The sequence below is a fragment of the Pecten maximus genome, unplaced genomic scaffold, assembly GCF_902652985.1.
Source record: "Pecten maximus unplaced genomic scaffold, xPecMax1.1, whole genome shotgun sequence".
NCBI classification, from domain to species: domain Eukaryota; kingdom Metazoa; phylum Mollusca; class Bivalvia; order Pectinida; family Pectinidae; genus Pecten; species Pecten maximus.
The window spans coordinates 1-25,590 of NW_022982588.1; the positions used below are offsets into that span (position 1 = coordinate 1).

General features: G+C 34.9%; 1 protein-coding gene across 1 annotated transcript; it reads left to right on the forward strand.

Annotated features, from left to right (window-relative positions):
* The first annotated feature begins 146 nt into the window (after positions 1 to 146).
* On the forward strand, positions 147 to 5,194 carry LOC117320587 (perlucin-like). The gene is made up of 5 exons (XM_033875143.1): positions 147 to 431; positions 1,428 to 1,522; positions 2,717 to 2,810; positions 4,395 to 4,623; positions 5,056 to 5,194. The coding sequence occupies exons 1-5, from the start codon at positions 380 to 382 to the stop codon at positions 5,102 to 5,104; spliced, it is 519 nt and encodes a 172-aa protein (XP_033731034.1). The 5' UTR covers positions 147 to 379; the 3' UTR covers positions 5,105 to 5,194.
* The last annotated feature ends 20,396 nt before the right edge of the window (positions 5,195 to 25,590 follow it).

Here is a 25,590-nt window from a genome sequence, read left to right on the forward strand (position 1 = left end):
TAGCCTAAAACAGTTAATACAAAAGAACTTAGAAAGGCAATTCATATAAATGTTATGATCTTGCATTCAAATACAATTACTTACACTCAACTTCATACATAGAAGGCACACACACTCCACCACGGCCGGGTCTACGGCACCCAATCGCCTAGCCAGATATATATATATAGGCTTTGTGCCGCTTCTCGTACGGATCTCCTGTCAATCTAACTTGCTGCTATCTAGAACTCGTTACACCATTTGTCTATATCAACAATGATAAACTGCATTAACCCATATCTCAGTACGTGGATCCTACAAGTAGAACACACATTGGCCTATTGAGAAAGATATTGAAGTGACGTCTACTTGTTGGTGTTTATAGATAAGAATATTCAAGATGGCAGACTTACGTTTACTTGTCCCTATGTTTCTATGGACGATTCTTTTAGGTGAGCTATTGTTACCAAGGAGATGTGTTGTCGTTCATATCAGTATAACAGTAACCTTTATTTGAGCTATCTCCCTTCTTTTGATTTTTCATGAGAATTTCTGTTGGTCGAAATATATACCATTCTTGTAAGTGCTGTTTTGGTGTAGAACTGTTTTGTAAATGATATTCATGTGAAGTATATTATATTCTAGTGTTGAAGCTTCAAAGAGAAAAAAATAACATCATTGTATATAAGCTCACCTGGTCCAAAGGACCAAGGTGAGCATTTGCCATACAGCTGCGTCCGTCCGTCCGGACTTATTCCCAGTGAGAACGTCAATACTTACCTTTTGAACACAATAACTTGAGTAAATGCCAACCAAGTTTAATGAAACTTTGTATGCAGCCATTTATAGTCAAGATCTCGGACAAGTTCGAAAATGGGAGTAATTCGACAATCACTTAAAGAGTTGTGGCCCTTTGTAATAAAATTATTATTTGACCTTGTGAACATGATAACTGGAGTAAATATCAATCAAATTTGATTAAACTTTGTATGCAGTAATATATTGACAAGATCTCGGCTGAGTTCGAAAATGGGAATAACTTGAAATTAACTTACATTGCCCTTTGCACAATAACATTATTGGACCTTGTGAACACGATAACTGGAGTAAATATCAACCCATTTTGATAAAACTTTGTATGTAGCCATATATCGACAGGATTTCGGACGATTTTGAAAATGCAGTTGTTGCAGAAGAGTAAAGCACTTGCTGCGCCATGTAACTCGGTATCAACTAGTAATACCACGTATTCAAAGAGAGAAGCGAGATAGAACCTTTATGTAGATTGTTTAGATATTAACACAACCACATGTAATGCATCTTAAATTGTCAAATTTTTATTGAATTGATACATGTATACCTATTTAGCTATACCATTTCACGGAAATCTGCATAGATATATGTATGTGCATAATTTACACCTGACGTGTACGTACTTGATTGGACAGGTCGCTGTCTGTCTGGGTGTCCGGACGGATCCGTTGTACACAGTACATCCTGCTATTTGTTTTTCAACATGAGAACATCCTGGAGTGAAGCTGAGGTTTGTCTAAAATTATTAACAAATAACGGTATATCTCCCGAAAAATTTAACTTCTGCTTATGTCTTATGAGTGTTTGGTTTCCACCTTTTGAATCGATATAGCAGTGTTGCTATTTTTAGATATGATGCAATTCTTTATACTGTATGCTTTATCTTTAATACTTAAAATACAGAGTGTACAATGTAGCCACACCATTGTGTCAGCTCAAAAGTAAGAATTATATCTCAAAACACATATACATGTATTAGTAATTAGATTAATACTTTGTGAGATTATGAGAGACATGAGTTTATGAGGTATTTCACGCTTTTATAAAGTCAGCAGTATTTGGGGGTGTATTGCCTATGAAGCTGAATAATGCTTCTTTGTACCAGGCTTCTACAAAATGTCCTTATTTAATTCTATATTGTAATTCAACAACATATCAAAAAAGGATACACTTTTCACATTTTGTTTTGTGATGAAACAATAATTTTCTTATGTGCAATATAATTCTAATGTGTTAGAGGCAACGTACAACTGATTTACACTTGTTTCTTCTGAAATACCACCTCTAACGTTTTATTGTAAATCATTTGATGCTAACGTTTCATGATTTCTGCATTGACGTTCCTTGACGTTCTTTTTACATCTATTATTGAAAATTGTGAATTTTGATTCAACAATGTGGCTAATTCACCTTTCAATCCATATTTGGACATTGCTTTCGTCCTGTTTTGAGTTCCAACTGCTACCTTTTACAATTCAGACCCTTAGCGACACAGATCAGCCCTAGAAGGACGAAACAGCAATTGTTTTATTGTGGCCTAGCTAGGCGAAAAAATTATGGATGCTTTATAGACCCCCAACCCCTTACCCCATCCCCAACCCCAACCGCGTTTGATATAGTAGGAGTAGGGACTTATATATTTCATTCATGACACTAACCAGAAGCAGACGCCTGTGGTCTTTCGTACAATTATTTTATTTATGTAGCAATTTTGTTGTTTTCACTGCTAGTTATGAATTACGCTTCACTTTTTTTCATTGTTGATATATCTTTCTTTTACAATGACGTTTCCATTCTTTTGTGTTTGTGTTACTTAGAACAAATGATGTTTCCATTTGATTTTTTATTTCCAGTGTAATAATTTCACTGATATGTTTTGTTTACCAGCCATTTCGTTTGACGAATATTTTCCCGCTTAATTCAGTTTTACTGTCGTCTGCTGAATACTAATCTGTTATCAATTGAGACGGTAGAGGAGCAGACGTTCATCGGGAACCATCTGACGAGGGAGGGAAGTGGTAACGGAATTTATTTATCTACGACATAAAATCACATGAAATTGACATTTATGACGTCATTATATATCTCGTCTGTGTTATTAATTAAACAATATGTGTTATAAACTAGACTTTCGCATGTATTACAAGGTAAGTGTGCTACTAGTGCATTGTTAAATGTCAATACGTAAGCGATGATTATATATTTCAATTATATCATTAAATGTATTTTCCATATCAATTTGACAAATTCATGATCATCTATAAAGGAGAATCATGTAGAACTTCACACACGAATAAAAATACCTAAAAATTTGCACAATAACAGTCATTTGATATACCAAAATGTTTGTTTGGACATGTAGTTTCTTACAAACACCAATAATTTGCTGTAGATGCTAACAGTTTCTTCTACAGAGCTACTTTGTAGTAAAATGAAGCATGGAATAATACTATTCTAGTCACAAAAATAACCAAACCTCAAAAATAGTCAAGCTGTTATGCTCACAAGCGTCAATAACACATTGCTTACAGAACACGTTAGGAGCATTGGTATAAACACTTATTTTGTTTTGGCCTTGAAATACAAATGACGGCTGTGAATAACATTACAGAAATATGGCATGAAGGGAGGCATTTCAATCAATTAAAATGCACCTATATAATACTTTTAAGACGTATGATCATAGTAAAAAGGTCTTTTTTAAGACAAATTGTTAAACTGGTGAGTTTTGGACCTTTTTCAGAAATTTGCATATTTTACCCCAAACTCAATATTTGTATAATATCATTTACGACCGCCATTTGCATTTCAAGGTCAAACTAAAAAACAGTGTTTATACATATTGTAAAACCAAGTGTGGCAAACCAATGCTCCTATTTTGTGCTTTAAACTCTTATGAGCTACTTTGTGCAATATATGCTATACAAATGAGCTAATTATATCCCCATAACACATGCATATTAAGCATGGTTTGTTGTAATTTTAACATAATTTAACATATTACATGACAACAGTAAGTCCCACGGTTTGCCATGATACATAATAAGAGTTCATCATGTTACTTCTGTTAAATTGCACAATAGTAGGAATTTATAGGCTTGTAAAATATCACTATTTTGACTGGATTTGCTCTTTAGATGGCCCCTGAATTATCTATTAATCAAAAGTATAATGCGATGGGTTGTCGGGTGGCACAGTACTAGTGGTAACACAGTTTCCCTGATCGGGCTTGAAAAGGTTAGGAGTTACCTGCCCGACCACGTGGGATTTCTCCGTTTACTCCGGTTTCCTCCCACAGTAAGACCCCTCGCGCGCTTCAATCCGGGCCATCAAGCGTGATCAATATAAGTTGATATAACTTTTTTCGTAATTGCTGTAAAACAAATCAAGTTTACATTTAATAGTAATATGATGCATGAAATACCCTCCAATATATGAATGGCCAGAAAGACCTACCTAGGATACACAAAATTGTTTAAATTTTCAATATCACATATCTCTTTGATTAAATTTCTTTGATGATGTTACATTTTCCACCAAAAATAATAAAAAAAAATTATTGCATTACGTAATTGTCATTGGCTTGTGTCTTGTGTTAACAGCAACGTTCAGTGCGGACGGATTGTTTTGGACGGGAGGGACCACTTTGATGACTGGAGGGCGATGGATGTGGGAGGCAGCATCTTATCCCCTGGGGTACACGGCCTGGTCCCCCGGGGAACCCGACACTCACTCTGACCAGAAGCGGTGCCTCGCCATGGGATTCAGTAAAGGTTTCCAGTGGATCTCCTCAGTCTGCGATCACAAACACCACTTTGTATGCGAAGCATCGTAAGGACAATTTATCCCAATTCTCTCCATTATACGACATATTACTGGTTCTCCCCTAACCTTATAACAAGTGAGAAATGCTGACATGTTTACAAAAGCAGATAGAACTTGAAATTGCGACAAAATATGAAAAAGGGGAAAACGAGAAAAACAGATCAATTTCCTTTCTTTTGATTCTATCGTAGAAAACGCATTGTCATTGTCGCAAAAGATTGTGTGGAGTCTAGTTCTACATGAAAGGGGATTTCCGCGTATTAGCAACTCAAAGCGAACTAATGATTTCTCGATAACATGAAAATATTAAACATGGAATTCCTTTTTGGTGTTTCAATACCGAAGATATACCATGTAAATCAAATAATATTTCAGTTTTTGTTTTTATAATTCATTATCCTATTTTTGGTCACAAACATGTATTTTACGTTGTTTCAGAGCGTTTGCAAACCATGGCGGTCAAAGTGGTGGGATTGTCATCGGATGAACGCATCTTTCGGCGGACACCGACCGGCTGTCACATCAAACACCTACGTTTAAAATGTTGATTTTCCAATAAAATATTAATCTACAGTTCTATGATCTTTCTGTATTTAAGTCAAGGAGGTACGAAATTAAACAATGTAAGATATCTCAAATAATGTACCATACGCATTCATTGAATTCCAATTTCATTGTTTCGTGGTCACGTGAGTTTATCTACGATACTCTCTATCTCAAACACTGGTGCCAAATATCACCGGTAAAATTAATGGACGAAAATTTATCAAAAAACTTATTTCGAAGAAAAATGTGATGAAACATATTACAATCGCCAACACAGATGACCCGAGTGTCACAAACGGAAAATATAGACCAAGAATTTGCATTCAAACTGAGGCTGGACCACGTGTACCGGTATGCTTATCACGTGACACGCCATTGTTGTTATCAATGACACGGAGGCCACAGAGATCTAAAGAGTGAAAACATGAATGTGAAGGATTTTGATGGTCAACAACATTTTTTTTTTCTTTTAGTTGATATTAATATATGAATTCATGGCAAAAGCGAACTAATCTGTATATAATATGCTTGGTTTGGTCGCGGATTTTTACATCTGCTTCCAGGTTTTTGTCTACTTGTACCCTACTACAATAGCAGGATACGATGCTTCCCCTATCCTGAAGTCTGCACGTTTCAATAAAAACCAGGGGAAATATCCATATTTATGTAACAAAACATCCATTAATTTTCTTTGTATTATTTATAATAATTCCTCATAACGCGACAGACAAAACATTTCGAACTCCCGTATTGATTTGAAAGACAAAAAAGCGCCGAAGTGATTGCTCCTGTTTATAAACAACTTCCAAAACATTCAGACATATTTTCAAAATCGGTGAGTGACATGCGATGTTTGATTTATACATTCAGCTATGTCTTTCTTTTAATCATATGTTAATTTAGGAAGACACAATTACTTTTGTCGTTCGGCGATCGTAAACATGTTTTGATGTCAACAGTGTAAATTGTCGCATTTATTTGTAAGTATCTTAGTCTGAAAAATACTATCCTTTTTGGCTGGTTCTACGTCCATATAGCCTCTCACATGGACAGCGTTCATATTTATTTCTATTTTAGTTGTTTTGAGTTTTGAGACATAGTACAGTATAGATATATCAATTCAAGAGTTGTTGGAGCGTTTGAATAGAACTCCGATTTTCTTAAACAATGTTTTGCGGCTCATTCTTGCCGCTCAGAACTGATGCATTTAACATACTTTATGATTAAAAACTCTCAAATGATTTTTTTTGTCTAGTATAAATCACTACTACCAAACCATCTCCGTTAAATCTTATCCTGAAAAATAAACCTTCTATAAAATAAATGGCCCTCCTTCACACAGAGGTGCTTCAGACCAATTGCTTAATGTCAACCGTCAACTACTGAGATGACCTGTAAAGGGATATTGTTAGATCTTGTATTGCAGTGTATCGTAGAGGAGCGGAAATTACAAGTCTAATTTTATTAGATTAGGTCTTGTCCTTCAGGCCCCTAGGTACCCACGTCCCCGGTTTATATCGGATTATATGAAATGGATTCCTTTTCTATTCATTCATGAATTTTACCCAAAGAGACTTAAGAACACAGATCATCTATACATAAATTATGGATGTGATTAGCTGTTGAGCGCGTGTAGTAACGAAAGTGTCCAATCTAATAAGAATTACATTGCAGTGTATCGTAGAGTATCGTCGATGAGTGGAAATTACAATTTAAATTTTTAATTTTAATTAGATTGGAAAGTGTCCGAATGAAATCTGACGGAAATCATACGTAATTATTTTTGTACCATTGATCACCCTCCGTAATTACGTGCAATTTTAAATTAGATTTTACTAGCGGAAGTGAATTGTGTATGAAATGATAATTTGTGTCGACGTACACGTTTGCCCATGCCAATACTGTATCATTACTGTTGTTATTGTGACAAGTTGTAAAACTTAAGCAAAGAAATAATCTAAAAAAAAAAGGTTGTGAACAGAGTGAATACCTTTCTGAAAAAATAATTTCTTGACCGATTTTAAGGGTACTTCTAGTTTTTCGTTTGTCATTCTGTTTTCTCGCTAGGTTATGTTTTTCATATCCTTTGATCTTAAATGTCTACGTTCCAATTTGTGTTTTATATTTTGTGTTTTCCAGGAAAGGAATAACTCCAGAAAATGTCTGGGCATGTTTTCCAGGTTTAAGACAACACGAAACATACATACAGATAATGGTTTGCCCAAGTTGTTCCAAATCTTATCTCTAATGTCAGAAATCACTCTGTCCCTATACACAACGTGATAACTTGGACAGCGGTCCCTTATCTCCGGAATAATACAGAACTACATATCCAAGATGGCTGCCATTGAGAAATATGACATATTTTGCGTACTGTTGTTTCTGTTTGCAACCACACAAGGTACTGCTGAATGATTTTAATTTATACTTTAAGAGCATCTGTTCAGGCGACTTACCTCCCTTGCAACGTATGTCGGTTGCACGTCAAGCAAGTTACGCAATTGAAATCTTGGTCAGTAAGGTTAGTTTCTCAAATCAATGTTTCAGTGTCCGGAGATTGTCCGAGTGGCTTCCTGGTCCATGGAAATTCCTGTTACATGGACTTTAACATCCAGGCCACGTGGGCTGAGGCTTCGGTAGGTATACACGAGATCACGTGATCTTCATAACGCTCTTATTGTCTTAAAAATATTTTGAATGTTTTATTTAATCATGTTCATAAGTACCTGATGGTTTATTTTTCGTGAAAAGTCAGATAGGTTTTGGAGAATTATCAATTGATACTACCACGTGACAATGGTAGTGACAGTAGACAATAACCGGAAACAGATACATTTTTTGTAACAAGAATCACTACTTCCGGAACCACCTGTGGTATAATTGGTACCACTTGTGGTGCTTGTGTATTTCTTTAAAACAGACAATTGCTTGTTCGCTGATGCATGCATTATCAGAGTATCTGAGTCGTTAGTAGGCGCAATGGGTAGTATACTCGCGGTCGGCTTTCACCTAGACAGCCGGGGTCCAATTTTCTGATCGAACGTGAAGAAGTATGGAATCACCTGCCGGATTGCGATGATTTCTCTGAGTGAAATTTGATTTCTTACACGAGTTCTTTCGAGTTACAGCCATATTATATATGTATATATATATATATATATATATTGTCAATCAGGTCATCTGACACGAAGGGTCAGGATGAACTACAGTCATCGTGTTTCATCCGTCGTCGTCCGTCACGTGCCGTGCGCCATGCATAAGCTTTTCGCATTTCAAACTTTTTAACTTTCCTTGAAACTGAGACTCAGCTCTTCTTCGCTTTAAACTTCTTCTTCAGGTCCCTAATCAATAGAGCTGAGTATTTGTAGGAATTTAAAGAAGCGGGACCAACAAAATGTTATTTTTCGGCTTCGTAAACTCTTTAACACTGGTAGCCACCACTGGGAGACACGAATGTACTAGTTTTTTCATATTTTCTACTAATTCTGAAATTTTCACCAATTTTACCATAAAAGATCTAATTTAACCCAACCCAGTCCATTTTTTCAGCAACGTATCTAATTATGAATTTTCATGGCTAATTTTCGACGGTCAAAGCTAGTTCTGTGAATCATATCCAATTTAACATGACCACCGTCTAATTCTATCGAGCTATCTAGAAATCATGAACTTTAAACTATTTATTTCATGACTATCTAAAAGTTTCTTACATCGACGAGTTCTCATGGAATATGACGAGATTTCCCCCGACATTCTAGAAATGTCCGACAGGGTCTATTTTGTTCTCCACTGACGCTAATTCTGCTCCTCGAATCTAATATTGACGGAGCAATCCAGTTTTCGTGAAAATCGCCTAATATTAAACGTCATGACGAATATTGCGAGATTCGCCTCGGGCGGTTCTGTCGCGCGGCAATACCAGCACTGCCAGCCGTAGACTACTTTACCTGGACAGCAGCCATCCGTGACCATCGAGTCCCGCGGCTAGTCGACTTGGGAGCGCTCAGCCGTGAAGCGGTCCTACCATAATCACCTATACTTACGATGTCGGTACCGACTCAAATGATACAGACGATTCGTTCTTCCACAATTAACAATATTATCGGAAATAAATACACTACATTTAACTAAATTGCATACGTCTAATTTAAAAATTCGTATCATGACAGGAAGGTGGTATAATATATATATAAAGGAGATTTTTGCAATGAAAGTATTGGAGACGAGTTCCATCATCTATTTATGTTAAAGTGTACCCTGAACGAAAAACGATAATCAAATATGTTATTCTTTGTAACCACCAAAGAAGAATGTCGCAAACCGCATCAAAATCGGTTGGCCGAGTGCCGAGATATCGCACATCGAAGTACGCGATTTGCACCTGTCGATCGACTGCTAATCAGCGTATCGGTCAGTCACTCTGATTTGGAACTCTTCAGTCTATGACGTCACAGGTTGAACAGAGTGACTGGTATGGTGGCCAGTAGCATAGAGGACAGTGTGAACAGTATCAGTACAAATATGTTTGAATACGATCTGGACATGAGATTTGAGGTTGTTGAATTTGGCGAATATTGCCGACGAGAAGTCGGAATCCAACAATATAAGTTTCAGTTAAAAAAAAAATAATAACATAGTGAAATTGACTCTGAAAATGACCGCTTGGTTTACACAGACTGGTGTAATAATCGGTCAATCACCAATAAATGTATATTAGTTATGTGTTTACCATTTCTTACTCGTTACCAAAGAAAGCAACACAGCATAAACATTTTAAACTAAAATAATGTGCCATTTCATTCGCAACAATACAACAGTTCTGGATACTCTGGTTTGTGAGAAAAGACGAACACACGTACAGTAAATTCAAGCGTTATATTCTATGCAAAACCCGCTTTAGTCATGAAGGACACTTAATTTAGAAAGTAATATATTATAATCATCATGATCTACAATATACTAAATCTCTCTCCCGTATGAATACCAGTGTTAAAGTCTACAACAAACTTCTACATATACAGATTTTATCCCTTATTTTACATGTCATGGTCTCAGGGATCAAGGACGATTAAATGCTTGAGAAAGACATTATTTATATACGATCGTTGTCAGTGAAATTATATAAAAGTGATTCGCAACAATTATAATATAATTGATACTTTCTGTACAGGTATAAAGCATAGGTACTTATTAAAACCATTATTTTAGCTCCGTTTTTAATGATAAAACACAAACAATTTATTTCATCGTGACTAATCATAATTAATACTAAAATTTATAAACTCGTAATGATTTTCGTGTATGATTTTTTTTCCCTCCAAATTTTATGTATTTTTTTGCTTTTATTTTTGTAATTGTGTCATTATTATGAAGTGATCGAGACCCTGGTGGTTTTGCTTTCAATTCGTGTCGCAAGTCATATCTTCACTTAAAAAAGGACTTTTAAAAGATGTATAAACATGTTCGGAGAATTACGAATTCTCAAGTTTGAATTGGTTAGTATACCGCTAAACAATTACCAGGTGTGAAATTACGGTCCACAAGCTCATCACACCTGGCACTGCACCACAGGTGTCCGTGATTTCTGGTGTTCTATAATCAGCACACGCCGTGAGTTCACGCGTTTGGTTTCTGTGCACTTCAAAGGAGTTCCGAAAACATGGTTTTACAGGTTGTTTGTACATAAATTGACCTTGAATTTAATTAAGAATTGCGTTTATACTATAGGGAATACATTTTGTTGAAATCAAACACATTATTTTTGGAATTCAGTGAGTTTCGTTTTCTATACAAACGAAAAAAAATCATATCTCAAACGTTTGTCTATAGAATAATTAACCTAAATTACCTCATTCATATATGTACCCATGATGTTGAAATTTACTCTATGAATCTTGTCTGGGATTTACTGAGCTTTCATGGACACGTTTTATCAATTGCGGACAATTACCCAAAAATCACAAATAACGGTATAATTTCTGTTTTGGCTAATAAAAAAAAACCAAAATGATTAGCATTTATTTCACATCTTGAATGAATTGCATTTTAAACTTGTGTTACTAGAAGTATTATAACCGAAATCAATACTGGTACATGTGTATGTAACAAACCTGTCATGCCCCCATAATAAAGGCTATATGATGTAAGTCATTATAAACGGCCGGTTATTCAAATGTCATACGTGTTACAACGACCCGTTAAAATAAAAAAAATATGAATAAAATATTTTAATATAAATGTTATATACGACCTGTTATAATAGAAAATAGGTAAGATGATACTCGTTGTATTTGGCCCGTTATAACAGAAAATTAGTAAGATGTTACATGTTGTGTATGGCTCGTTATGAGAGAAAATTAGTGAGATGCTACATGTTATATATGGCACCGTTTAAAAAGAAAGTTATATGTCCCTGGTTTCGGTAGCACTTGTTATTAACTAATTAACAAATATAACTCAGAGAGTTTATTCAGCACTTTCCTTTTTTTGTCTTATTCGCATTAATTACAGGCACGTGTTCACGTTTGTTTCTATATATTTCCTATATGGCGGCTCCGGTCGTGTTCAACCTGTGACGTCACAGGTCAGAGGTCACCAAAACGAGGTATTCGGCTTTGGGCTTCAGGTGTGTTTTCGAGAAAAATCACAATTACTCGGAAATGGGTCGGCCGATTTTGATGCGGTTTTCTGCATTCTTGTTTATTAATCAATACCAATAACATATTAAAATATAATTTTTCATTCAGGGTACACTTTAACATATTGAAATGAAAATTATTCGTTCAAAATGCATCCCACAGTATTACTGTATTAACCCAAGTATTCATAAAATGAGAGGTCTAATATCTATATGTCATGCATGCAATTACTGAGGGTTTATGTCCCTGTTGTAAACCTATATTATATTACCTAGCAGGAGCTTGATTATCAAAAGGAGAACGATTAAGGAATGAGCATGAAAGGACAATGATAAGATGAAGGAGCGTGTAAACGTAGTTAGTTTGTTCTAGGCAGATATTATGTTATTGTGTGTAAATCAAACAATTTTTGTTAGACATGAATTCATTTTTGTATAATTATCTGTATTCCTTTCACTTTCTCTCTTTAGTCTTCCTTTCTAATTTGTCAATCGTAAAATTAATGTAAATGTCCATTGTTTGTGTCACATCGTTGTAAAAATGTTTGGAGGAGGGGGCTTTAATAAGTTGTATAACTTCTGCCCAATCCTCATGCCTACATTTCAAGCAATAAAAAATATCTTTAAAAAAAAAATACTATATTTGCTTGTATATTTAGGTAAATTACATTTTTACTTTATACATGATTCCAACAAGGAATACAGTGCAGGCCGTAGGAATGAACACAAAGTCACCATGTGCCGGCGTTTGATTTTCTATTCAAGGGGTCAATCACCGCGACTGATCACCCTAAATCCCTATCAGGGATCATGAACACGGCGTCATCGCGATCCCCGGTGGTAATGTGTTCATCAAAATCCGCGGTGATCGTTTCTCCGCGAAACATCAAAGCAATTTGTCCGCCGCGAATCCTGATGATGCAGCCCCGGAGGGCCACGATTACATTCAGCCCTTGGTTTTACCTGTGGTGGTGTGGCTCTCAGTTGACCATTATCGACCCTTATCGTTGTACGTGTACCTATTTTTTTTACCGCTAGCAGTCGAGACGATTGGTAGATTTTGTGACTTACATGCAAGTGTCCTATCCCTAATGTAAGACTCGAATTCGAAGTGATACGGTTCTCCGTGACGATCATGGGTATAACTAAATAAAAAAAACATCTGGATACCGTATAGTGAGTCTACGAAATTCCCTTAACGTCTCAATTGCTGCTGTTGATAAATGATGTGGTTTAAATGATCTGCAATTCAATACTTGTATAAAGGCCTATGCATTTAATCACTACTGATTTAGCTGACCTGTTTATAGATGGCGCTTTGTGCATGACCTCAGATGCCATGACCTCGGAGAGGCCACATAAGGGGCTCGTTATTTAGTGAAAGATCTCGGACTTATTTTTACGTGATCTAGCAAAGTCCTTAATTGCATAATTTAGTCATCACATATATCTGAAGTATATAGCTAGTACGATGTCTGTTTGAGAAATTGATCCATATACGTGTACGACCTGTGACGGATGAGAAGACGATAAACATTGATAAGATCATTACTTGTCCTCGCGGGGACATAATGTATGTTTTTTGTTTCGTAATTGTTTGAAGAAAACCAAATTTTATCCTGAATACTATAGCTTATAATTATTTCGTCTGACTTTTTGTAGCGGGTTTCATACATAGACTGTACAATTATTTAAACATTTCGTAGTTTAAATAAAAGACTTAAAGACGTTGTGTGTTTTCTTACTATCATTATTTATGTTGATATATATGCTACTTGCAGTTTACAGGGACGATTCCGGCGTGGCTAATAGCATAGACATACACTTGGGCGCATTCAAATTACCTGTAGATATAGAAATCTATGCTCATATTTTCCAAACTATATATATAGTAGTTAATCAACTTCATTATTTCATTAACAGCCAAATTGTCACAGCAAAATCATTATGCGAGGTCTCTTTTTGTTCGATTACATGTATGATTGGAATCTATGTGTGTATACTATAAATGTTGTGTATATTGTTAAATGGAAATTGTCAAATAAATATTGTTTGAAATACATAGACTACAGAATGATGTGTATGTATAGTCCGATGTGCCCTCTTTATTGTGAGAAAACAATACATTGGTGTATGTAATAAAGAAATCTATAAAATACATTTTAACATATTTCAATTAATTATAAGCATAACATAGGAATCTTTCCCGTCCCTTTTATTTTGGAAGCAAAACAAAATAACGTACTAACAATACAGACGTCACCATTACGATCAAGACCTAACGTCCAAACAATGTGAACTATTTCGTCCTTTCTCTATCTACAGACCAGTCTATTTTACGTCCAACGAAGCCTGATGATAGATCATGTAATTTGAAATTGTCCATTGAACTGGTAGGTAACAAAGGAGTTCCAGAAGAAAATATTTACCTTCTGTGAAGAGAATGTCGGAGAAGAGTATATAATAGATATATTATATCATTATCGTGGTTTTGTTTTACCGCAATCATTAAAATTTCGCTAGGAAATCATATATTCCAAATCGTTACCGTTTAAAACCAAATGAAATCAAACTGAATGATCTATTAAACGGTCATACTTATAAATGAGTTATAAATGGTGTATCATTATTTTCTAGAAAAAAAATCTCTATATCGCGTAATATAATCATAATTGAAGTTAGTGAAAGCGATATAGATTAATTCTCTATACACAGAACAATTACATGCCGTGTAATTACCGTTATAGATATGTTTTCACCAACTGTTAACACCTGTCAATCACATATCTTAATTACAATAGAGAGTATACCTGTTTCGCAATGACCCCATCGGACCCCTATGGTTGTTTTACCTGAGGGGAGTATATGTTGTTATCCAGAAGGATTTTAGGCTGTAGTTGGTCCATGTCTACTACCTGTATCTCACATCTTACCGTAGGATTTTTTTTTTAAATAAATAAATGAAATTACACGTTTTAAATCGCAACAATTAGTGTTCGTGTATTATCTCAATAATTAATAACAAATACACGGGATAACAGCTACCGTAATTATTTAAGTAAATATAAACTAAATATTGTGAAATTATACCCTTATGTTTTGGGCGACACTCTCATAAATCCTAGCGTAAGACTTTTTTTTACAGAGAATTAATTAGACAATAGATTGCTGGGATACCTGCATCGAATGGGTTGGACAGTTTACCTGATGACACACCATAATCAGGCACAGCCTACTATAGCTCCGCCCACATACTCTCAGATTTGTTGCCACAGGTGTGATTGACATGTCTAGATGATTTTTACAAAGGACATCGTCGAAGTTTTAATCGTTTGCTGATGTCACTGCACGTTGATGAAATTAATGTAAAGGCTATAAACAGACATATAGATTCGCTTGTTACCGTACATTGATTGATATATTTAATCAGAAGACAGTTACCTGTACAATAGCAAACTCGTAGAGACTCGGCAAAAATCAGACACCGCAGATCGTCAGTACCGACCGCAGTGCAATTTAATTAGGGTGCATGTGATTATTTATTTATTACCATATTTCGTTCAATTAACGCATTAAAATCAGACACATTGTTGACTTGAACATTACAATAAGCAGACATCTGTCTCCGGCCGTATCTTCATCTGTGTACCATTGTCGTGGTCATTTATTTGCTACATAAAATACTGTGTTATCGAACATAAACATAATATGTCGTTACTAAAACCAAAGACATATTATATGTCTCTGCTAAAACATATATATCATGTGGCATAAAACTTAGTTGTTGCTAGCCACATCGTCATTCACAATATAAAAGTGGTACGCATTCAGATATTTTCATTTATATTTATAACGTACCCTCATGTGAGCCCACAGGCGCTTGCATAGAAAATATTACTTTCAATTTTTTTTTTGATATGACCGTGGTATGTTTAATCTGTTAGCGCCTGTGGTAGGACTGTGATCTAAAGTTTTCTGACTGCAGTTCAAAGGAACCTTGCAACTTACCTGTGATAAACGGTGACGAGTACACAACTAAATTCACACATGTTCCTAATAATTTGATAGTTGTGTAATTGTCTGTAGCTAATTTCAGGTATCAAACGTCATTTTTTCAGCGGTATTATCAAGCAGGGAAAGTAACCATTTAGGAACACAAAATGTCAAACTTTTCAGGAAAATCAAAACCGAGAATAATATGCATAGAAAGAAAAAAAATATTGGGAGAAAGATCCTATGGTCGGTTAATTTATGTACATGTCTGTGATATTTAAATAAGACACACTAAAAAAATACCGAAGACGAGTTTAAAGTTCTTTATTCGAGGTACGGACAAAAAGCCCCCCTCCCCCCCCAATTTTTTATACTCTCTTCTTTATCACATTTTTGAATTGAATATTCTTGTATTTTGTACCATCATGTGACTATGTTATTATTCATTGTTTTGTTAATTTTACGGGAGAAGTCGTTTATAAGTTGGTAAAATTTGCTGACTAATCCCTTTGTCATTTCTGTATATCAATAAAATATGTTTTAACTTAAACTACAACACGTGTACAGTGGACCCGCGATAATCCGGACGCCGATAGTCCGGACAACTCACAGTCCGGACGGAAATGCACGGGAACGGATTTCCGTAACGTTATTTGTACTCACCAGTCCGGAAATTTGGATTCCGATTCCGGAAGCCCATTTTGGGAACGGAGCGTACTTTTCATTAGTAAATTTCCCTCAATAATCCGGACGATTTCTTCACCACGAGGAGAAAAAAATGTCGGGGCAAGTCACCCGTGTCGACAGCTGTACAGACTATCACTTGACACTGTGCGTAGTCATAGCGACCGCTGCTAGGTCATAGCCCCGGGTGTTTACCTGTGTTACAATGTGTAGCTTTTGTTTTTATAACGGTACATTGCTTTTTCTCTACGACCTAAATGTTACAGTATTAAAGGATTTTATAGTATAGCCTGGTCTTGCTTTTATCAACTTGACGTACAATATCTATGATAGTTATTTTACAGACGGCAACTTTTATAGGAACACATATTGCTATTTGGAAGTTAGCAAGAATTTATGCACAAACATACAGTGCGTGATACGATAATTAATCAATCTCAAATACATGTAATAAATTTATGATCGGTAATTAACATCATTAACGCTTGTATTGGGTAAACACGGATATCGGCTTGTAACACCGTTACGTGAAACTCATTGAAAGATGCATGCTATTAATTACATACACATTTACGTATTAAGCTGTGATCACAAGAACTGGGTTGATTACACACAAATTAGTCAATAGTCGTCTGATACTTAATTAATTATGTAAGCGTCACATTGTTAAGTGAATACGGGTTTAATAATTATCGGACATCTTGGGTAGTTCTCGCTAGTGTCCCGTACTTTTAAATAGATAGCTTGGGGTTTCTGGTACGTAAAAATCATAAAAAAAACATGGACTGATGGTAAGTTGTAAAATCCGGATCTTTTATTGTATACATATATAACCTTACACATAGGGATATGTGATTATATGCATGTATATAACAATTAATTTACTATTTACATCATAAACAATATCCTATCATAGATTTGTGCTGGAATTGCACATACAGACAATTCAACTACTAATAAAAGTAATACAACATATGTATGAGAAACATTATATGACTATACATAATTATTGGTTATTAAGCCATTCTAATTTTCTCTTCCTTGCAAATTAAATATATTTAGCAAGATTTGAGATATAACTTCTATTATTTCTTGTTAACAGCTCTATTAATTTGAACATGCTAGGTTTTCATACAATTATGAGATTTAATGCATTTCTTTCGTAATTAATACAAATAAGGACAATTTAAGATGAGATGAAATTGAATGGAGTGAAAATAGCCTTCATAGCGTAATTGACTTAATTACGTGGTGGTCTTAAAGTGTACCCGTAACGATTTGCTATTTCAACTTTAAATGTGATTTAGGATGAAACTAAAAATGCTGAAAGGCCGACTTTCACAGCGACTTTAGTTTTAGAGTAATTGCGATTTTTCTCGAACCCAGAGCCGTTGACTACGTTTCGGTGACCTCTGACCTGTGACGTCAGAGGTTTAATGGGATCAGAGCCGTCATATAGGAAATATATATAGAAACAAACGTGAACATGTGCCTGCAATTAATGCGAATGAGACAACAATAATGAAAGTACTGAATAAACTTTTTGACTTATATTTGTGAGTTAGTTAATAACAAATGTTACCGAAACCAGGGGCATATAATTTTCTATTATAACGTGCCATATACAACATGTAACATCTTATTAATTTTCTATTATACCGGGCCAAATACAACGTGTATCATCTAACTCATTTTCTAATATAACAGGTCGTATATAACATGTAAAATTTGAATAATTTTCTATTTTAACGGGTCGCTGTAACATGTATGGCATTTGAATAATGGGTCGTTTACAACGACTTACATCATATAGCCTTTATTATGAGGGCATTTCCGGGTTGTTACATACCAATATTGATTTCGGTTATAATACTTCTAGTAATAGAAATTTAAAATACAATTCATACACGATGTGAAATAAAAGTTAAAAAATTGGAATTTTTATTAGCCAAAACAGCAATAGATATGTTGCAAATACACTTGAAGATACCGTTATTTGTGATTTTCGGAAAGATTCATAGAGTAAATTTTCAACATCGTGGGTTTATGAATGAGGCAACTTAGGTTAATCATTCTATAGACAAACCTTTAAGATACATTTTTTTCGCTTGAAAGGAAAACGAAACCCACTGAATTCCAGAAATAATATGTTTGATTTCAACAACTTAAAAATGCCTTCCCTATAGTAACACGCAATTCTTAATAAAATTCAAGCTCAATTTACGTACAACATGTGAAAGTATATCTTCGGAACTTTTTTGAAGTACATAGAAACCAAACGCGAGAGCTCACAAGAATTATCGGCGTGTGCCGATTAGAACACCAGACACCTGTAGTGCAGTGACAGGTGTGACGAGCTTGTGGACCATAATTTCACACTTGGTAATTGTTTAGCGGTTATACTAAGCCACTCAATTCGTAATTCTCCGAACATGTTTCTAATCTTCTAAAGTCCTGTTTTAAGTGAACATATGACTTGTGACACACGAATGGAAAGTAAAACCACAATGATCTCGATCACTTCACAATAATGACACAATAACAAAAAAAAAAAAAAATTAATGATAATAAAAAATAAATAAATAAAATTTGAAAAATTCGTACACGAAAATTATTGCAAGTTAATAAGTTTTAGTATTAATTATGATTAATCACGATGAACTAAATTGTATGTTTTCTATATATGTATATATAAAAAAACGGAGCGAAAATGATGGTTTTAATAAGAACCTATACTATGTACCTGTACATAAAGTATCAATTATATCATAGTTGTTGCGAATCACTTTTATTTAATTTCACTGACAACGATCATATAAAAATTATATCTTTCTCAAGAATGTAATCGTCCGTTATCCCTGAGACCATGACATGTAAAATACCCTCGGGATAAAATCTGTATATGTAGAAGTTTGTTGCAGGCTCCAACACTGGTATTCATACGTGAGAGATTTAGTCTATTGTAGATCATGATGATTATAATATATTACTTTCTGAATTAAGTGTTCTTCTTGACTTGAAGCGGGTTTTGTATAGAATATAATGCTTAGATTTTATCTCGGCACTCGGCCAACCGATTTTGATTAGGTTCGCGACATCATTCTTTGGTTTTTACAAAAAATACCATGTTTGAATATCGTTTTTTTGTTCTTGGTACACTTTAACACCGAGTTTCACCACGTCAACATTTGAACACCAAGAACTTTAACTCTGTACATGTACCACTTGTGATATATACTGAAATGACTAAAGTTTTATATACATGTATGACTAAAAAAAAAAAAACAACATTTTATGTTAAATATTTTATTAGAAAATGTTTTTAGATAATGCAATGAACTTTCAAAATACATGTCAAATACAATTGATGTAATTCATATATATTCATAAATATATATGATCTCTAGCAATATAGTCTTTGGAAAAAACATTTGATTGTGTCACATGGATTCTAAAATAAAGAAATGCTTTAACAGCTTAATATTTAAATCACACGCTTCAGAAAAAAATATACGTTGAAATTTTATTGTTATCACATGAAATAATCAGCAAATATGTTTTTTATCTTCTAAAAACCACCGTACTGTCTTATGTTAAATAAATATAATGTTTATTATCAAAAATACCAAAGAAACTGTTGATGTAATACCATGTACTGACTTTCGTATGCGTGAAGTATCACTATCGAAATGGAGATCATTTACAAATCGTGTGCTTTTAACATGCATCTTATTGCCGTACTCAACAAGACAAACACCGTAACATGAATTAAATAACTTCCACAATTCCAATGATCGATGGTAAAATTATGGATTGATATACAAGGTATTTAACTCGTTATGGTCATAAACGTGATAAAACTAACTTTCTGATAGCAAAACTTTAAAAGAATAGTTATCATTTATTTGAAAATATATTTATCTGTAAAAGATTGATGCATAGTAATAACAGAGACCTATATACTAGTATATAGGTCTCTGGTAATAACAAGACATTTCGTAACTGTCTTGTAAATCTTACCTGTGCACGGAGACTGACTTGTCAATCATTCTTATCAACCAATGAAATACGCGCAAAGCCGTTCCGCGGCGTTTGATTGACAGCAACAATGCTCACTGAGGTGTGACGAACTTCAGTGTCATCTGCTTTGTATAAGGTGACTTGTCAATCTAACCGATGAAATTCGTACAAGTATTAAGATTTTATAAAAATAATTGAAATCACATTTTTGATAGAAACAGTAACCAGAAAATAGGCCAGAGTGAAAAAAAAAAATACTCAGTGACATGATATTAATGTGAAGACATGAAACTGCCGGTACATTTAACACCCATATTATATGGATGCCCTAAGATACGATATATTGCAGGTTTTTGACTATGCAACCAGTATCATTACACATAATTAGTGTTATTCCCACTTTTGATCAGTTTCATATGTGGAATTAGCCAGAGTTTCTATTGGCCTCGTCTGGCACACTACGATATGAAAACGTGGAATTCTCCGACAGCTGACAATAAAATCGGGAATGACATAACACTTACATATATGGATAAATGAGATATTTATTTACCCCAGTATACCCATTTAGTCCCATCTAGGTGTTTTATTCAGTCCTTATAGACCCTCGCTTTACGCTAGTCAATATTTCATTCTGGATTCGACGCCATGTTGCTAACTATACATTGTAGGTCGCGGTCGGCCTAATTACCTAACCATGTGCGATGATACAACTTTTATTTCTATAGATTTTACCGCTTATAATTAAGAAATTATGAATTTTTGAATTTAATATAACAGGTTTTGTGAAATAATAAGCTTAGTTTTCTTGATTCAAACTACTTTGGAAGAAAAACACAATAAATTAGATATGGTCTTTTCGGTCCATTGCGTTCCGATTCGGGTTGTTAGTCGTACTGTCACTTACAAAATGGCAGGTCAACAGCGTGAAATTTTGACTAGCATAAAGCAAGGGTCTATACTGACGGAATAAAACACCTAGGTGGGACTAAATGGGTGATCTGGGGTAAATAAATATCTCATTTATCCATATTGGTAAGATACCTGCGATTTCACACCGGTTTTATTGTATTTACACCTATTTATCTTAGCGACACCAAACGGTGACGGCACATTCAATGTTTTCATATAGTAGGCTAGTGCGTTTTGGCCCTACACCAGAAATGTATGCAAATTATATCATTACTTGGATTAAAGTTGTTTGAAATGATAAATGATCATCACACAGTGATTCTTAGATCTACTACTCAAGAAATAACTTCCATCAAATCTACTTTCTTTTACCTGTCAGCGACACACAGCGGAATTTTTACAGTTCTTTATATATCTAAATATACTAGACATTATCTATGTCCCCTCTAGACTACGACTAGTGACAAAAAAAATCATCATATTTTCAAGCTAAGTAAAACTGATGTTTAATTCTACGGCATTTATAAGAGATGGAAACAATTAAAACCAATGGCAAATGGTTATACCGTACGTCCCTGGTCACATCGATCATAGCGTTGATGGGTGTCAGTTATATACATGTAATTACTCCATACCGATTCATATTACAGGTAAATTTTATCGCATGAGTCGGCACCGATGAGTCCTGCTGATCCTCTGTGATCCTCTGTGCTCCTCAGTGTCTCGATCGCGGAGGTTCACCGCGGCACGCTTGGTCACCGCGATCTTTGATGATTTAACCCCGGTGATCGATCGGCATAATTGGTCTATCACCAGGAAACACAGTGATTATTTCTCCATGTACACTCGTCACCATAAACCGCGGGGGAAAGGGTAGAAGTATTAAAAGCTACGGTCCTTACTGTATGTAAGAAAACATATTTAAATATCTTGCATTTCTATAGCAAGTTTGCCTAAATTGTCTTATTATTTAGAAACAGAACTAATGGAATCCCTATGATGTCGCACACATCGCTCGGCGACTCTCATCAGGCAGAACGTTTATCATTTGTTGACCATTCAGTGTACAGTGGACCCGCGATAATCCGGACGCCGATAGTCCGGAAAACTCGCAGTCCGGACGGAAATGCACGGTAACGGATTTCCGTAACGTTATTTGTACTCACCAGTCAGGAAATTCGGATTCCGATTCTGGAAGCCCATTTTGGTAACGGAACGTACTTTTCATTAGTAAATTTCCCGCAATAATCCGGACGATTTTTTCACCACGAGGAGAAAAAATGTCGGGGCAAGTCAACCGTGTCGACAGCTGTACAGACTAATGCGTGACACTGTGCGTAGTCATAGCGACCGCTGCCAGGTCATAGCCCCGGATGTTTACCTGTGTTACAAAGTGTAACTTTGTAGCTTTTATAACGGTACATTACTTTTTCTCTACGACCTTTTTAAACTTTACAGTATTAAAGGATTTTATAGTATAGCCTGGTCTTGCTTTATCAACTTGACGTACAATATCTATTATAGTTATTTTACAGACGGCAACTTTTATAGGATCACATATTGCTATTTCGTAATTAGCAAGAATTTACGCACAAACATACAGTACGTGATACCATAATTAATCAATCTCAAATACATGTAATAAATTTATGATCGGTAATTAACATCATGAACACTTGTATTGGGTAAACACGGATATCGGCTTTGTAACACCGTTACGTGAAAAGACGACTCATTGAAAGATGCACGTTATTAATTACATACACATTTACGTATTAAGCAGTGATCACAAGAACTGGGTTGATTACACACAAATTAGTCAATAGTCGTATGACACTTAATTAAGCGTCACATTGTTAAGTTAATACGGGTTCAATAATTATCGGACTTCATCGGTAGTTCTCGCTGGTGTAGCGTACTTTTAGATATATAGCTTGGGGTTTCTGGTACGTAAGAATCATAAAAAAACATGGACTGATGGTAAGTTGTAAAATCCGGGTCTTTTATTTAAGGTATTTAACGTTTGTAATTTCTACTTGTTTGTGAACCTCCGGGACGTGACACATGTGTGGTGTTTGTAGGACACATATGCCCGCTATAAATAAAACAACTTTCACTTTACATGTTCTTTTAAAAACAAAGTTTATTTTTTACTTTCTACAAAAGAAATCAAAAATCATATCAGAAACATAAGTATATTTATTGTTAACAAGTCTGACAATTAGACGTGTTTATGAAACGTCCCGGATTGTATGTAATCAAGGGAGATAACTTTTACACGACAATTTTTTTTACCTGGTAAACGAAATTCGGCAGTCCGGAAAACTCGTAATCCGGGCGGTTTGGACTGGGAACGAAGGTGTTCGGATTATCGAGGGTCCACTGTACATCACAAGTTTGAATACAAACGTTTGTTTCACGGTATCGGAGACATATGACATATCTGACGGTATTATAAAGATGAACGTGTTTTTGATAATATCTATATAATTGTGCATGAACATTTTTGTACGTGTATATGTATTTAGTGAAAATATTCTATTGTTCTGTGTAGGGGGGGGGGGGGGGGGGGGGGGATCATATGTATAAATATGTGTAGGTTATTTTCGAATCCCATGAGATCCAAATTGTACATAATATGTATATATCTAACCCGTACTCCACTTTGTGTTTGTATTGCTGTTATATATACCAATACAGCTTACCCGCTAATCTGGACGCCGATAGTCCGTAAAACTCACAATCCCGACGGAAATGTCGGGGAACGAATTTCCGTAACGTTATATTTGTACTCACAAGTCCGGAAGTTCTGATTCCGAATCCGGAGCTCCATATCGGAAACGAAATGTTAGTTAAGTAAAATTCCAGCAGTAATCCGGACGTTTTTCTCATCACATAGATAAAAAGTCTGAGTTGGTCACCCGTGTCGACAGGTGAACAGGTAGTAGATCGCGGTCGCTTGACACACAGAGTAGTCATAGCAACCGCTGCGAGATCTTAGCCCCCGTCATTAACCCGTACAATTTAGTTTTTGTAACGGTACCTTGGTTTTCTATACAGCGATCGAATTAATTAAAGGATTATAGAACGGTCTTGTTTTTGTTTAAAATGTTTATTCAATTCAATCCTTACGACTTATAAGCATGCTGAAAATGACAGCATACAATTTTTTATCTTCACTATTTTTAAAATGCAATTTAACGAAAGATAGACAGCATCAATATACAATGTAATGACGATACAGATGTTATGACATTTCTGAGCGGTAATATCGAATGAATGAGTGGTGTGTGGAGTATACAATAGTGTAGTCATATTGCAAACATAGAAACTGATAAGAGTGAAAACAAAAACAGCTAATTCAGGCGATATCTAGAACGTGCTGTAAAACACAATTTCAAATTCTCTGATATCAATATATGTTATTCCGAAGTTAGCACGTACGAATCCATAAAGCTATATAGGATTATCACTGATCATATATAAGGAAAGAATATCTTTAATAACACGAAACGTTTTATCAAATTTAAAATTCTTTATTGACTTTAGGTCATACGGCCCATAAGTACATATTATAAACATATTATTATTATCAGGTGTTTCACAAATTGAATTAAAAACATCGGCTTGGAACGACGACGCTTTGCTAATAATACTACTGAAATGAATTGAATTGAATTGAAAGATTTTATTATATAACACAGTTGTTTTCTTTATGTCAAACGTAAGACATGATAGTTCAACACATCTTTTTTTTTTTACAAATCTTCTATTTCATGTTTGATTCATAATGACTATACTGGTCACACTATACACAACAAAATATGCACAGAGAAGTCGGTTTCAACATGTTACATGAAATGCATACATATTATACCCTCGGCGTCATTATAAATGTATGGATAATAAAAAACAGTTCAATATTCAGTAATAAACATCTATAGAATATCGGAGACACTATATAGGATTTATAGTTTAGTTGTTTTTCTATATCTCATCAGAGACTTGTATATCACAAGTCTCTAATCTCATCGATGTGATACATACAGTTTCAAATTTTTTTATTAGTAAGCTTGTATATATTAGAGCTCGGATACTGTAACCCATTGGTAATTACAATATATATAACCAGGGACGTATATAGTGGATATATAGGTCTCTGATGCAGGCATCTGTTCCAA